Here is a 14,147-nt window from a genome sequence, read left to right as displayed (position 1 = left end):
TATTTTATTAGCTTTTAATATATTTTAGTGACGTAAATTGGGATATGTCTCACAATAAATGACTTTCATCAACAGCATTTTGTAGAGAAATATAAGAGTGGTACATCTTAGATTCAATGAAATGCAATAATATTTGTGTTATTTCTATAATACAGTGAATCAGGTTTTGATGATTCTAATATTTATATTATTAGAATAATACTATTTGTGGTTATTACGTGTTCTTCCTAAAAGTAAAACACACTGGATGTAAATTTGAGTAAAAATTTAAAATGCACCAAATGTATCTCAGTAATATTGTTAAAGTTAAAAAAGTTGTTAAAGTTCTCATTTTTAACAGTGCATTTAGAAGTAACTGTTAGAAATCAAGATTGTTTAAATTGTCAGTGATTAAGTGATTGACAAATGATTTTGAAATTTTGTTTTATCCAATTTTATTCCTTAATATACCTGCACTGAGTATAAAAGGCAGTTAATTGGATATTTAAGGTTCTTAGCTTTTTACAGCAAATTATTTAAATAACTAAAGGAATAATTAGTTGTGTGATGTCATGCAGCCTGTAATGCTAATTTTGAAACATTAAACTGAATCCAGGATGTAAGGGGTAATCAGGGTTTCAGAATCTTATTCTAAGGAATTTTGCCATCCAAACAGCGTATATAAATTTTTAACAGTGGATCTGACCTAAATTTGTCATTTCTTAATACCCAGATTACTCATGATAAAGAAAAAGCAGAACGAAAAAGAAAAGCTGAAGCTGCTAGGCTACATCGCCAGAAGATCATGGCTCAGATGTCTGCCTTACAGAAAAACTTCATTGAAACTCATAAACTCATGTATGACAATACAACAGAAATGCCTGGGAAAGAAGACTCCATTATGGAGGAAGAGAGGTAAAATAAAGCAAACCCAAAAATTACCAACTCAATTTTTGGAGGAAAAGTTAAATAGTCACTTTATGCTTTTCTAAAATGTGTTTTGTGGCAAGAGAAATTCAACTATTTTCATTCTAGAAAGGTCAGAGTGAAGACTCTTAAGGTACTTATTGAATATAATTTTATACTGATAAATGCATTGAGTGTGCAGTAAAGTTATGTTAGGGACCTTTATGCACAAAAACCCATTATTTTGTATGCATTAGCACTTTTAGGTACACATTTACACATCAGTTCACTTACTTCACATTATTATTTCTAATAAAAATGACTGCAGCTATTACATACTGGAAACAAATTCTTTGCCTGAAAAAGGTGGCTTATACGAGTTTTTCTTTTTTTCTTAAAGAGAAGAAGGACATTGCCTAGAACTACAGGTATGGATAGCACCTTGGAATTGGAATCAGTAAATCTGGTTTTCTGAGTTCTGACTGTGGTATGCTCTTAGAGAAATTGGTTAATTTTCTGAGCTGTGCTTTGTAGGCTATATACAGTGAGAAAAGGGAGGACACATAATAATGTTACTTTGAAAAGCATTCCAAGAAATTTAAAATACTGGAAGTACCCGCTTTGGCCCTTTTTTAAGACAAGCTTTCACTGCTGTTTAAAACAATATGTGTTGTGGGCTGTGAGCGGTGGCTAACGCCTGTAATCCCAACACTTTGGGAGGCCGAGGCAGGTGGATCACCTGAGGTCAGGAGTTCGAAACCAGCCTGGCCAACAGGCAAAACCACATCTCTACTGAAAATACAAAAATTAGCTGGTTGTGGCTATGCATGCATTGAGTCCCAGCTACTCGGGAGGCTGAGGCACGAGAATCGCCTGAACTTGGGAGCCAGAGGTTGTAGGGAGCAGAGATTATGCCACTGCACTCCAGCTTGGGCAACAGAGCGAGACTCTGTCTCAAAAAAAAAAAATGTTGTGGATACTTTCAGAAAATTGCGCTTTTGGAATAATAGTAGGCACATTACATCCTATCTGATCTGTATCTTTAGTCTTGAAGCTGAGTAAGCTAACAAGGACCATAAAGAATAATGATTATATTAGTGATTAAAAATAAAAAGATATGAAGTTATGCTTTCCTTGGCTGACTATATTGTACTAAAACTGGAAATTTTAAATGACAAGCCAAAGTCCCATCTCTAGATATTGTGTATTAACAACATACTATTTAGAAATAGTGAAAAAGAAACTATTGACAATAAAATAAGAAGGTGTAAGTAAAGGTGTACTCAGAGTTCATTTATGGCCTTAATGCTTTCATTATTTATTTTTATTGCCTGATTGATTGGACATGTGATTTTTTAATGTGTTCTTATTGAAAACAATTTAAATAATGCAGGAAGTCCCCCTTTGACCATCTTTGCATTACTGATCTTTATCCACACGTAACCATGATTACAAATTACCACTGTTCTTAGACCTCTTTCTATGCATTTATGAACATGAGTACATGAAGAAATAGTGAGGCTTGTTTCGTGTTTTCTAGTGGTTTTTCTTTTTTAACCATACATTTTGTCTGCAGCTTGCTGTTTCAATGTCTTAGGAATCTTTGGATATCAGTACATATCATTCTATAGTGTAGATTCTACATCATTGTTTATAACTGCTGCATAGTGGTCTCTGATGTGGTTATATAGTAGTTTATTTGTCTGACTTTAGACATTTAGGTTGCTTCTAATTTTTCCTTGTTACAGTTCATGGGAACCTTTTTGTATGTGTCTCCTTGTGCAACTCTGCAAGTACTTAGTCAAGGAGTCCAGTAAGGGAAAGGGCTGAGTTAAAATTTTTATAGATATGGCCACATTTCCATCCAGAGTGGTTTTACCAGTTTCTGCTCCTGATAGTGTATACAGGTGCCCAATTGACTTTGTTCTCACCAATACTTATTTTCAGTACTTGAAAACACGTGATATTATTAAAATTACAGATTTGTGCCAATCTGGCTGAATTTCCCCAGTTGCTAGTTAGTACTAGGTAGAGCATCTTCTCATATGATTATTCACTGACTTTTTACATTTTATCTTCTGGGAATTGCCTATTATTATTATTTGCTCATCTCTATTGGGTGCTTTGCTCTTGTCTTATTGACTTATATAACTCTTAAAATCAATACTTAACTTTGTTACATATGTTTCCCATATTTTGTCCCTGTTTCTTTAACCTTAATTATGGGATTTAGCCATAGAGAAGTGTGCAGTGTTGATAAAGACAAATTTATCAGTCTTTTAGAGTTTTAACTTTTTGTATTAATATTTTGTTTAAGAAAGCTTTTCCTATCCCAAAGTCTCAAATATATTCTCTCATATTTTTTTAAACCCCCCCCCCTTTTTTTTTAAGAGATGGGGTCTCACTGTGTTGCCCAGGCTAGAATGCAGTGGCTCTTCACAGGGATAATTATGATGCACTACAGCCTCAAACTCCTGGGCTCAAGTGATCTTCCTGCCTTACCCTCCTGAGTAGCTGGGACTACAGACGTATATCACCACACCCAGCCAAAATTTTAATTACATAGTTTTACACACACACACGAGATGGAATCTTGCTTTGTCGCCTAGACTGGAGTACAGTGGTTTGATCTCGGCTCACTGCAACCTCCGCCTCCTGGGTTCAAGCGATTCTCCTGCCTCCACCTCCTGAGTAGCTGGGATTACAGGGGCCTGCCACCACACCTGGCTAATTTTGTTGTTGTTGTTGTTGTTGTTGTATTTTTAGAGAGATGGGGTTTCACAATGTTGGCCAGGCTGGTCTCGAACTCCTGGCCTCAAATGATCTTCCCACCTCAGCCTCCCAGAGTGCTGGACTTACAGGCGTGAGCTATTGTGCCTGGCCAAATTACATAGGTACATTAATAATTTTCCTCTTGACAGCTGAATGTCAGAGATAAAGCTAAAGTTCCATTTGAGCACCGGCCCAAATCCTGGACTTCTTTCTGCTCCTTAAAGGTTCTCTGGTTATAAGTTTTATGTGTATCTGCCAGAATTTTTCCTATGTTATTAATACAAATATATGTAGCCACAGAAATTATAGCATGTCTTTCAGCCTTTGGTTTTATTTACATTAATAGTATTATGTACATATCACTCTACAACTTCCCATTTTCACTCTGTATTACGTCTTGGAAATCTATATATGTTCTTATATACAGAACGAGCTCAGCATTTTTCAGTCTTGGCATTTACGCAGCTTTTTTTTTTCATACAGTACTGTCCTGTGAATTGTGGGACTGCATCTGTGCCCAGTAGTACCTTGTGACAATCAATAAGTAAACCTTTCATAATTTATTGCTAGATGCCTCCTAGGAGGTGGTACCACATAATTACCACCTTTTAAAAACTGCAGAGTAGGCCGGGTGCGGTGACTTACGCCTGTAATCCCAGCACTTTGGGAGGCCAAGGCAGGCAGATCACACGGTCAGGAATTTGAGACCAACCTGGCCAACATAGTGAAACTCCGTCTGTACTAAAAATACAAAAAAATTAGCTGGGCATGGTGGCAGACGCCTGTAATCCCAGCTACTTGGGAGGCCGAGGCAAGGAGAATCACTTGAACCTGGGAGGCATAGGTTGCAATGAGCTGAGATCGCGCCACTGCACTCCAGCCTGGCAACAGTGCAAGACTCTGTCTCAAACAAAAAACAAAACAAAAAGCTGCAGAGTATTTTCTGTTAGGTAAGTTCATTTATAATGATGATGAATATTTATTTATTGTTCAGTGATATACCATAGTTCAGGGAGCTTCTTGCACAGAGACAATATTGCAGAGTAGTTCAGAGGATAGACTGTGAGCCTAGATTACCTGGATTAAATCCTGGCTCTGCTACATACTATTAATGAGTCATTGGGTGAGTCTCTTATTGTCATTAGGCCTCAGTTTCTTCATCTGAAAAGTGGAGTGTCACAGGATCCTTAGGGTGTTGCTTTTCCAGCCAGAAACCTCTGTGGCCAGTGGCACCTTTGCCAGAATTTTGCTCAGTCTCTCTGGGCTCATCCTGCCTACTTGACCCGGCAGGCTGCACTTGGCTCACACTACCAGCCTGGATCCCATGCCTGCCAAGGGTGAGCCAGGTGTGGAGTGACCAAGGGTGCATGAGCGGGCACCTGCAGCGTCCAGCCACTGTGCACGGGCAGGCAGCTCTCGGCACTGGGAAAGGGGCCAGCTTTGTGCAAGCCTGCACCTGGATCATATGCACCAGCAGCTTCTGCTGTGGGGACTCGTGTCTGGACAAGGGGAATGTGGTAGCACCTGGAAGCTCAGAGATGCCAGAGACTGTGAAGCCCCAAAGAGAGTGTCACAGCCATGGCTCAGGGAGCCCCTAGGTCTGGGCTCCCTGAAGGACCACAACTTATCTCTCCTTGTCACCTGCAATATGGCAAGCGGTAGATGTGGGCGTTTCAGCCCTGTTTGTGTTACTAGCTCTTTCAGTCCTGCCATTTGGTGGTTCCTGAGTTCTTGTCCTGCCTCCAGGAAGAATGAGGTACATGGACAACTGGAGGGTGAGCAAGGTGGAGAGCTTTATTAAGCAACAGAACAGCTCTCTAGGGACCCGAAGTGGGTAGCTCTTTCTGCAGGCAGGTCATCCCAGCGAGTGTCCAGCACTCAGTGGAGAGGAGATCCAAAATGGGTATTGCCTTTCCACAGGCAGGTCATCCCAGTGAGTCAGGAGACTTGAATTGGGTAGCTCCTTCCTGCAACTGGTAGTCCCCATGTGAATCTGGCTGAGTCTGGGGTTTTTATGGGCTTCACAACTTTGCTCCAAAATGAGAACGGGTGTTGGGAGTGGGGAGAGGCTCAGAACAGGCACTTCTGAGCTGGGCAGCTGCAGCTGTGCCCAGGAGTGCGGGGCTCTTGCCCCGCAAACTCGGAAGGGGTGGGCTCCCTCCTGTTCCCAACCCAAGGGCTCCATGGAGCACATTGCCCCAGCCACGCCTCCACTCCTGCAGCAGACATCTTTGCAGCAGCTGCTCTAGATGTAATAATAATACCTACCTCATAGGATTATTTTAAGGATTGAGTAAACAGGTAAAGTAGTTGAAACAGTGCCTAGCTTCACAATCAGCATGTTGTAAATATTTGCCATTATTTAAATATTGTACACATCAGTAGATCCTGAGTTTTGCCCAGTCAGTAAGAGTAGATTCTAAGAATTGCTGAATCATTAAGGGGTAAGTTTTTTAGTTTGAATAGCTACTAAAATAGAATAGAAACCTAAATGCTTAATGACAGGGAATGGATAAAACTATTATGGCACATGTAGTAAGAGCTGTGCATCCATTTAAAAATGTTTCTGAAGAAGTTTTAATGATGTAAGAAACTATAAGTGAATAGAGCAGGATGCAAATCTGTGTAATGTGATCTTATTTATATGAAGAAGTATATTATAAATAGAAAGCAGACTAGAAGGAAATGTACAAGGTTACTAGTGGGTATCTCTAGTTTGTGGGAATATAACATTTATACTATTACAGATATCCCAAAATTTATTCAATAACCCTGTATTACTTTTATATCCAGAAAAAAAAATAATCCAGCTTATTGGTATAGTAAATTAAATAAAATTATAATATACATTCCATTTTATCATCTGTTTTTTTGCACTTAGCAACACTTGTATTTTGTAATAAGCAAATAACTGATAAAAGCCACAAAGGAAGGGGGAAGCTTTTAACTTAATATTGCTAAATATCATTTTTATTTTTATTATCTTTCTTATATTTCTTGCCTATAGTTACTTAAAATCTACCAAAATATGAAGACTAGTGACCAAAACATGTGTCCTCATTTCTGGTCATTTCTTTTGGTAGCACCCCAGCAGTCAGTGACTATTCTAGAATTGCTTTGGGTCCTAAACGGGGTCCATCTGTTACTGAAAAGGAGGTGCTGACATGCATCCTTTGCCAAGAAGAACAAGAGGTGAAAATAGAAAATAATGCCATGGTATTATCTGCCTGTGTCCAGAAATCTACTGCCTTAACTCAGCACAGGGGAAAACCCATAGAACTCTCAGGAGGTATGTATTCTTTAATAAATATCCTTTTGTGCATTTCTTTTCATGCCTGTGTAATTAAAGAAAATAATATTTGCAAGACATTTGGAAGTAAGGTTATATATCTACTATACCGTTATCATATTTAAGAAAGTAATAATAATCCAGGAATATCATCTAATATAAAATCAGTTTTTCTCCAACAGTTCTCAAGATGTCTTCAATTGCTAGACTTTTTTTTTTCACTCAGGATCCAAACACATTTCATGTGTTGCTTTGGTTATATTTCCTTTACTCTATTTTAATCTACATTAGTCCCTCCTTTTTTTATGATAGTAGTTTTTTTGAAGAATTCAGGCCACTTGTTTTGTATAATGTATCACATTCTGAATTTATTTGATTGTTAAGTTGCCTCCAGATTAGAATCAGTTAAACATTTTTTTGGCAATAATGCTAATTAGATAAATTATTACACTTGTTACATCAGGAGTTAGCTGTTTTAGCATCATTATTATTTTTTTTTTTTTTTTTTTTTTTGAGACAGAGTCTGGCTCTGTCGCCCAGGCTGGAGTGCAGTGGCCGGATCTCAGCTCACTGCAAGCTCCGCCTCCCGGGTTCACGCCATTCTCCTGCCTCAGCCTCCCGAGTAGCTGGGACTACAGGCGCCCGCCACATCGCCTGGCTAGTTTTTTGTATTTTTTAGTAGAGACGTGGTTTCACCGGGTTAGCCAGGATGGTCTCGATCTCCTGACCTTGTGATCCACCCGTCTCGGCCTCCCAAAGTGCTGGGATTACAGGCTTGAGCCACCGCGCCCGGCCGCATCATTATTATTTTAAAATACCCTTGGAATAGGCCAGACATGGTGGCTCACGCCTGTAATCCCAGCACTTTGGGAGGCCGGTGTGGGCGGATCACTTGAGCTCAGGAGTTTGAGACCCACGCCTGTAATCCCAGCGCTTTGGGAGGCCGGTGTGGGTGGATCACTGGAGCTCAGGAGTTTGAGACCAGCCTAGGCAACATGGCGAAACCTCATCTCTACAAACATATTAGCCAGGCATAGTTGCATGAGCCTGTGGTCCACAACAGGGTGAGACCCTATCTCAAAACAGACAAACAAAAAAAGCGCCTTAGAATAATAGTGATAATAAAGACTAGCATTTATTGAAAACTTAACATTTCCAGGCACTTGTTAAGTGCTTTATGTGTATTTACTTTATCTTCACAACAGCCCTATGAGTTAGTTATCACTATTGGTTCCATTTTATAGATGAAGGACCTGAGGCACAGAGAGGTTAAGCAACTTACCCATGGCCATGAGTTATAAGTGATGAAACCAGAATTTGAAATCCTCCATCTGTGCTTTTTTTTTTTTTGTCTTTTTTTTTTTTTTTTTTTTTTTTTCCTTTTTGTGGAGAACAGGGTCTCGCTATATTACCCAGGCAGGTCTCGAACTCCTGGGCTCAAGCTATCCTCCCGCCTCTGCCTCCCTGAGAGCTGGGATTACAGGCGTGAGCCACCGCGTCCTGCCATCTGTGCTTTTATAAATGAGGTTGTAATTCCCCTAAGTATCCCTTAAAATTATTATTTATCAAATTACTATTAAAATTTAAGAAGTAAATTATATTGGAAACATAGAAAATCACTTAAATAACCAAGATAATGCAGATTAAACCCAATATTCAAGGTTAAAAAGTAAATCAAAGATAGAGTTATTAATCCATACTAAGTTTAGAATCATATCTGACAGGTTAGCTTTATGCTTTTCTCTTTTGTTACTATTACTTTTTTTGTTACTATATATCCTCCTATTATGATATTGTGACACTTTGCTTGGACATTCCTAAGACAGTTTGTGATTAGACTTTAGACCTGATAACCTGTCTCTCTTTTTCCCTCCTTTTTATATCTTGTACCAGAAACCCTAGACCCACTTTTCATGGATCCAGACTTGGCATATGGAACTTACACAGGAAGCTGTGGTCATGTAATGCATGCAGTGTGCTGGCAGAAGTAAGTTGTCCTTCTGACATGTTCTTGAAAGAGACTAGGAACATTGAAGTTCACTCAAGGCCACAAAAAGGCATGTTTTCTCATGTCTTCTTTCCTTTCTTCTTATTTGAATGACTGAAACAGTTTTAATTACTAATTCTGTTTGCATGAATAATTATTATCAAAGTTGGAAAGTGGTGTGTAAAGTTACCAATGTTAAATTTTCACTGTTCCTTTGTGCTTGCTCTCCATAAACTAATCAGTTGCTCTTCATCAGTATTCATGTAAAAAAAGTAATGATTGGCTGGGTGTGGTGGCTCACATCTGTAATCTTAGCACTTTGGGAGGCCGAGGTGGGAGGATCACCTGAGGTCAGGAGTTTGAGACCAGCCTGGCCAACGTGGTAAAACCCTGTCTCTACTAAAAATACAAAAATTAGCTGAGTGTGGTGGCACATGTCTGTAATCCCAGCTAGTCAAGAGGCTGAGGCAGGAAAATCGCTTGAACCCGGGAGGTGGAGGTTCCAGTGAGCTGAGATTGCACCATTGCACTCCAGCCTGGGAGACAAGAGCAAAACGTAGTCTCAAAAAAAATTAATAAGTACAACAAATAAATAATAAATAAGTAATCTTTATAAAAATCTAATTTCCCTCAAAACATACTGCTGTGAAAAGTACCTTTGAAATCGAATAGGATGAATAGGACAAGAAGTTCTCATTCTATCTCTGGAAAATACAAAAATTCAAAAATGTAATTCCTGAGAAATCTTTTGTGTAGAGTTTACCCATTTGGCATTAGATTACAATATATAATTTTTCCAAGATAGCCCTCACTACTTCAGTTCATCATTAGAAACTGAGGAAAGTTTCTAATGCTGTATCACCATGCTTTTGAGGCAAGAGATGAGTTATGATTCAATAAACTTATTTTAAATTTATATCTGCTCTGATATATTTTCCAGTTTATTCCCAAAATAATAGGCAACCTGTTTCTTCTATGATTACAACTTGTGTGTTTTTGCATGTATGTTCTAAAGATGTTTATTGAGGCAAAAATTCTAGATTTTTAAAACTTGGATTAGAGCAAGTAGAGATACACATATAGAGATGCATGTGTAGTTCTAAATGGGCCTGTGTCTTTGTAATTTTGCAGATATTTTGAAGCTGTACAGCTGAGCTCTCAGCAGCGCATTCATGTTGACCTTTTTGACTTGGAAAGTGGAGAATATCTTTGCCCTCTTTGCAAATCTCTGTGCAATACTGTGATCCCCATTATTCCTTTGCAACCTCAAAAGATAAACAGGTATATTTTATGTTTTGGTTAATTTTTTTTTTTTCTTTTTCTTTTTTTTTTTTTTTTTGAGACGGAGTCTTGCTCTGTCGCCCGGGCTGGAGTGCAGTGGCGCAATCTCGGCTCACTGCAAGCTCCGCCTCCCGGGTTCACGCCATTCTCCTGCCTCAGCCTCCCGAGTAGCGGGGACTACAGGCGCCCGCCACCTCGCCCGGCTAGTTTTTTTTTTTGTGTTTTTAGTAGAGACGGGGTTTCACTGTGTTAGCCAGGATGGTCTCGATCTCCTGACCTCGTGATCCGCCCGTCTCGGCCTCCCAAAGTGTGGTTAATTTTTAAAAAGTTGGCCAGGTGCAGTGACCTGTGATCCCTGCATTTTGGGAGACCGAGGTGGGTAGATTGCCAGAGCTCAGGGGTTCGAGACCAGCCTGGGTAACACGGTAAAACCCCATCTCTACAAAAAATAATAATAATAAGTTAGCGAGGCGTGGTGGCACATGCCTGTAGACCCAGTTACTTGAGCGGGCTGAGGTGGCAGAATCACTAGAGCCCAGGAGATTGAAGCTCCAGTGAGCCGAGATTGCGCCACTGCACTCCAGCCTGAGTGACAGAGCGAGACCCTGTCTCAAAAACAAATAGAAAGTTGTCTTTAGTTCTTTAATTTGTGCCTGTTTTTGTTAGATAACTGTTTTTTATTCTTCAAAGGAATTAATACTTTTTCATTTTATATCTTGTGTTATACTTTTAAAATGTGATCAAACGCCTAATTTTTTTGGACTCTCAGAGAACTATAATGTTTATTTACTCGAATCTATATATTGTGGTTATATTTTCCAGCAGCCATTAAAGCAATAAAACTCTGAACTCTGCCTTAGCACTCACAAAAGGAGAAAAGATGCAAAAAAAATTCATTCCTTTCATATGGCCCTTTGCCATCATTAGAGTTGCCAGTTGGAGTCTGATAGCTCGAATGATCTTTGTATTATTTTTAATTTCATTTTTCTGAAGATCCAAATGCTATAGCTCTAGAGATGTGGACAAATGTTAACTGAAAAAATTAAACAAAAACACTAGATTCATTTTATATATATAATATATGTATCATTTTATATATATCTCTTTTAAATTTTTATATTCTGATATATTTTATATATTTTATATTCTGAGTTTTTAAATTTTTATATTCTGATCTGTAAATGGAATTTAACAGCAAATTATTAGTTTTTGTATGACAACTTGGAAATTTAATTATATATTTCTGTATTCTCACTGTTCTACATGAGGATGACAGTACTATAATATTTATATTATTTCAGTTGCTTTAAAATGCAATGATTTATAATGAGAAACCTAAATTCTGTTACAGAAAATTGTTTTGTTGATAAAAATACCTTTATGTCCCCATAAAAGTTCAAAGGTGATAGGTTTGGCAAGAAGGGTCAATATAAAGAGTTGCTCCGGCGGGACGTGGTGGCTCGCATACCTGTAATCCCAGCACTTTGGGAGGCCAAGGTGGGCGAATCACGAGGTCGGGAGTTTGAGCCCAGCCTGGCCAACATAGTAAAACCCGTCTCTACTAAAATACAAAAAAATTAGTTGGGTGTGGTAGTGGGTGCCTATAATCCCAGCTACTTGGGAGGCTGAGCCAAGGAGAATCGCTTGAACCTGGGAGGCTGCGGTTATAGTGAGCCGAGATCTAGCCATTGCATTACAGCCTGGGTGACAATGCGAGACTCTGTCTCAAAAAAAAAAAAAAAAAGAATTGCTCTAACCTTGGCTGGGCACAGTGCCTCACACCTGTAATCCCAGCACTTTGAGAGGCTGAGGCAGGCAGATCACCTGAGATCAGGAGTTTGAGACCAGCCTGGCCAATATGGCAAAACTCCGTCTCTACTAAAAATACAAAAATTAACCTGGCGTGGTGGCACATGCGTGTAATCCCAGCTACTCGGGAGGCTGAGACATGAGAATTGCTTGAACCCGGGAGGCGGAGGTTGCAGTGAGCCGATACCATGCCTTTGCACTCCATCCTGGGCGACAGAGCGACACTGTCAAAAATAAATAAATAAAAATAAATAAATAAATAAATAAATAAATAAATAAAGAGTTGTTCTGATCTCTACTATTCCATGTCATTGATAAACCTAAATTGAAATTGTCTTCTTCAACATATTTGGTAACATGAGAAAGAATTATCCTTGATTTGAGTAATTAATATATTTTAGGCATTCTGCAAAGCAAATGCTGCATTATCTTATTATCTTATTTAATTCTCACAGTAGTCTAGTGAAGTAGGTACTATTATTTCCATTTAAAGGAATTGGAGACTATGGATAGTTTTTATTTGTCCTAAGACAGATCTAAGATTCAAACCCAGACCTGACTCCTGACTCCAAAGCCTTACCTAACTGTACAGCAGAAGACAAAGATAAAGGAAATCATAATAAAGTGACTTTCCAACTTCTTGTACAAGCCTTTTTTGCACAGTGGCTCCCCCAAATAGGATTATTAAACTATGTAAATTGTTCTCTAACAGAATATTTAGCTACTTGTTTCCTTGATGTCTTTAAGGATCAGATGCTTCAGAGCAATTCTTTCTAAATTCAGAAAACTGATCCTTAAAACCAGTTCTCTTAGAACTCTGGCACACTTTTAATTTATAGTAACAATTCTGTTACTCAGGATCTGAAATACATGATTATACATAGCAGTTTTATTAGATACTTCAATTTACCCATTAATTGATTATATTTGCCTTTTTTGGATTTTAGAAAATCAGCATGAATATAATCTAAGATAGTAAAGATAAAAGCATATAAAAACTGTCAAAACTAAGATTTTGATTAAAAATTTATAATATAAACTTACCAAAAAAATTAAAACTAATGAACTGGTGTCTGTAAAGAAAATTGGTTATAACCAGTCATAGTATATTTCCATTTTTTGAGAACAAAAAAAATTTCTTAGGTCAAATTTGTGCCCAGATACGTAAATTTTGGCACAGTTCATTGTATATTTTACCTTTGCTCAAGACTATTATTTCAATAAAAAGATTCCTATTTTATAGTCTTTTTAATAACACTGTTTCTGGTCCTTCTTGGTTTTTTGGGTTTTTTTTTAGATAGGATCTCACTGTGTGCTGGAGTACAGTGGTGTGATCTCACTCAGCTCATTGCAGCCTCAACCTTCTTGGGCTCAGATGATCCTTCCACCTCAGCCTCCCGAGTAGCTGGGACCACAGGCATGTGCCGCCCATACCCCATTAATTTTTTTATTTTTTGTAGAGACAGAGTTTCACTACATTTCCCAGGCTGGTCTCTAATTCCTGGGCTCAAGTGACCCACTCACCTCAGCCTCTCAAAGTGTGGACTACAGGCCTGAGCTGCCACTGCGCCCAGCCCTTCTTTGTTCTTAATAACAGTCTGTCTGAAGTCCCTTTCCTTATGTCTATTTTAAGAAGGAGAGACTGGCAATAAAAAAATAAGGCAAAATGTTGAGTAGTGGGAAATACTATGAGAAAGCTAAAGCAGTAGGTTAAAGGGCTGAAGACAGACTGGGGCATGAGGCTATTTATAGACAGAGTTATCAGGGAGCTCTTCTCTGAGATGGTGACATTTGAACAGAGACCTGAATAAAGTGAGGAATAATCCCTGCTTTTCTCTGGGAGAAGAAAATTCTAAGCACAGGCTGTATCAAGAGCAAAGGCTTGGCTGGGTGGTGGCTCACACCTATAATCCCAGCACTTTGGGAGGCCAGGGCGGGCGGATCATGAAGTCAAGAGATCGAGACCAGCCTGGTCAACGTGGCGAAACCCAGTCTCTACTAAAAATACAAAAATTAGCTGGGCGTGGTGGCAGGCGCCTGTAATCCCAGCAACTCAGGAGTCTGAGGCAGGAGAATCGCTTGAACCCAGGAGGCGGAGGTTGCAGTGAGCCAAGATCGTGCCAC

The 14,147-nt window shown here is 38.9% G+C and overlaps 1 protein-coding gene across 2 annotated transcripts in view; it reads left to right on the top strand.

The window, feature by feature from the left end:
* The window catches only part of UBR1 (ubiquitin protein ligase E3 component n-recognin 1), a 156,341-nt gene that overhangs the window by 87,703 nt on the left and 54,491 nt on the right, over nt 1–14,147 (top strand). For both annotated transcript variants that reach the window (XM_038009892.2, XM_008016874.3), the window contains 4 exons: nt 713–894; nt 6,741–6,946; nt 8,840–8,933; nt 10,065–10,214. In XM_038009892.2, coding sequence (XP_037865820.2) covers nt 713–894; nt 6,741–6,946; nt 8,840–8,933; nt 10,065–10,214 — 632 coding nt within the window. The remainder of the gene's footprint in view (nt 1–712; nt 895–6,740; nt 6,947–8,839; nt 8,934–10,064; nt 10,215–14,147) is intronic.

Source organism: Chlorocebus sabaeus, chromosome 26, assembly GCF_047675955.1.
Source record: "Chlorocebus sabaeus isolate Y175 chromosome 26, mChlSab1.0.hap1, whole genome shotgun sequence".
NCBI classification, from domain to species: domain Eukaryota; kingdom Metazoa; phylum Chordata; class Mammalia; order Primates; family Cercopithecidae; genus Chlorocebus; species Chlorocebus sabaeus.
Note: the sequence above shows the minus strand (reverse complement) of the source record. Positions and strands in the feature narration are given on the sequence as shown.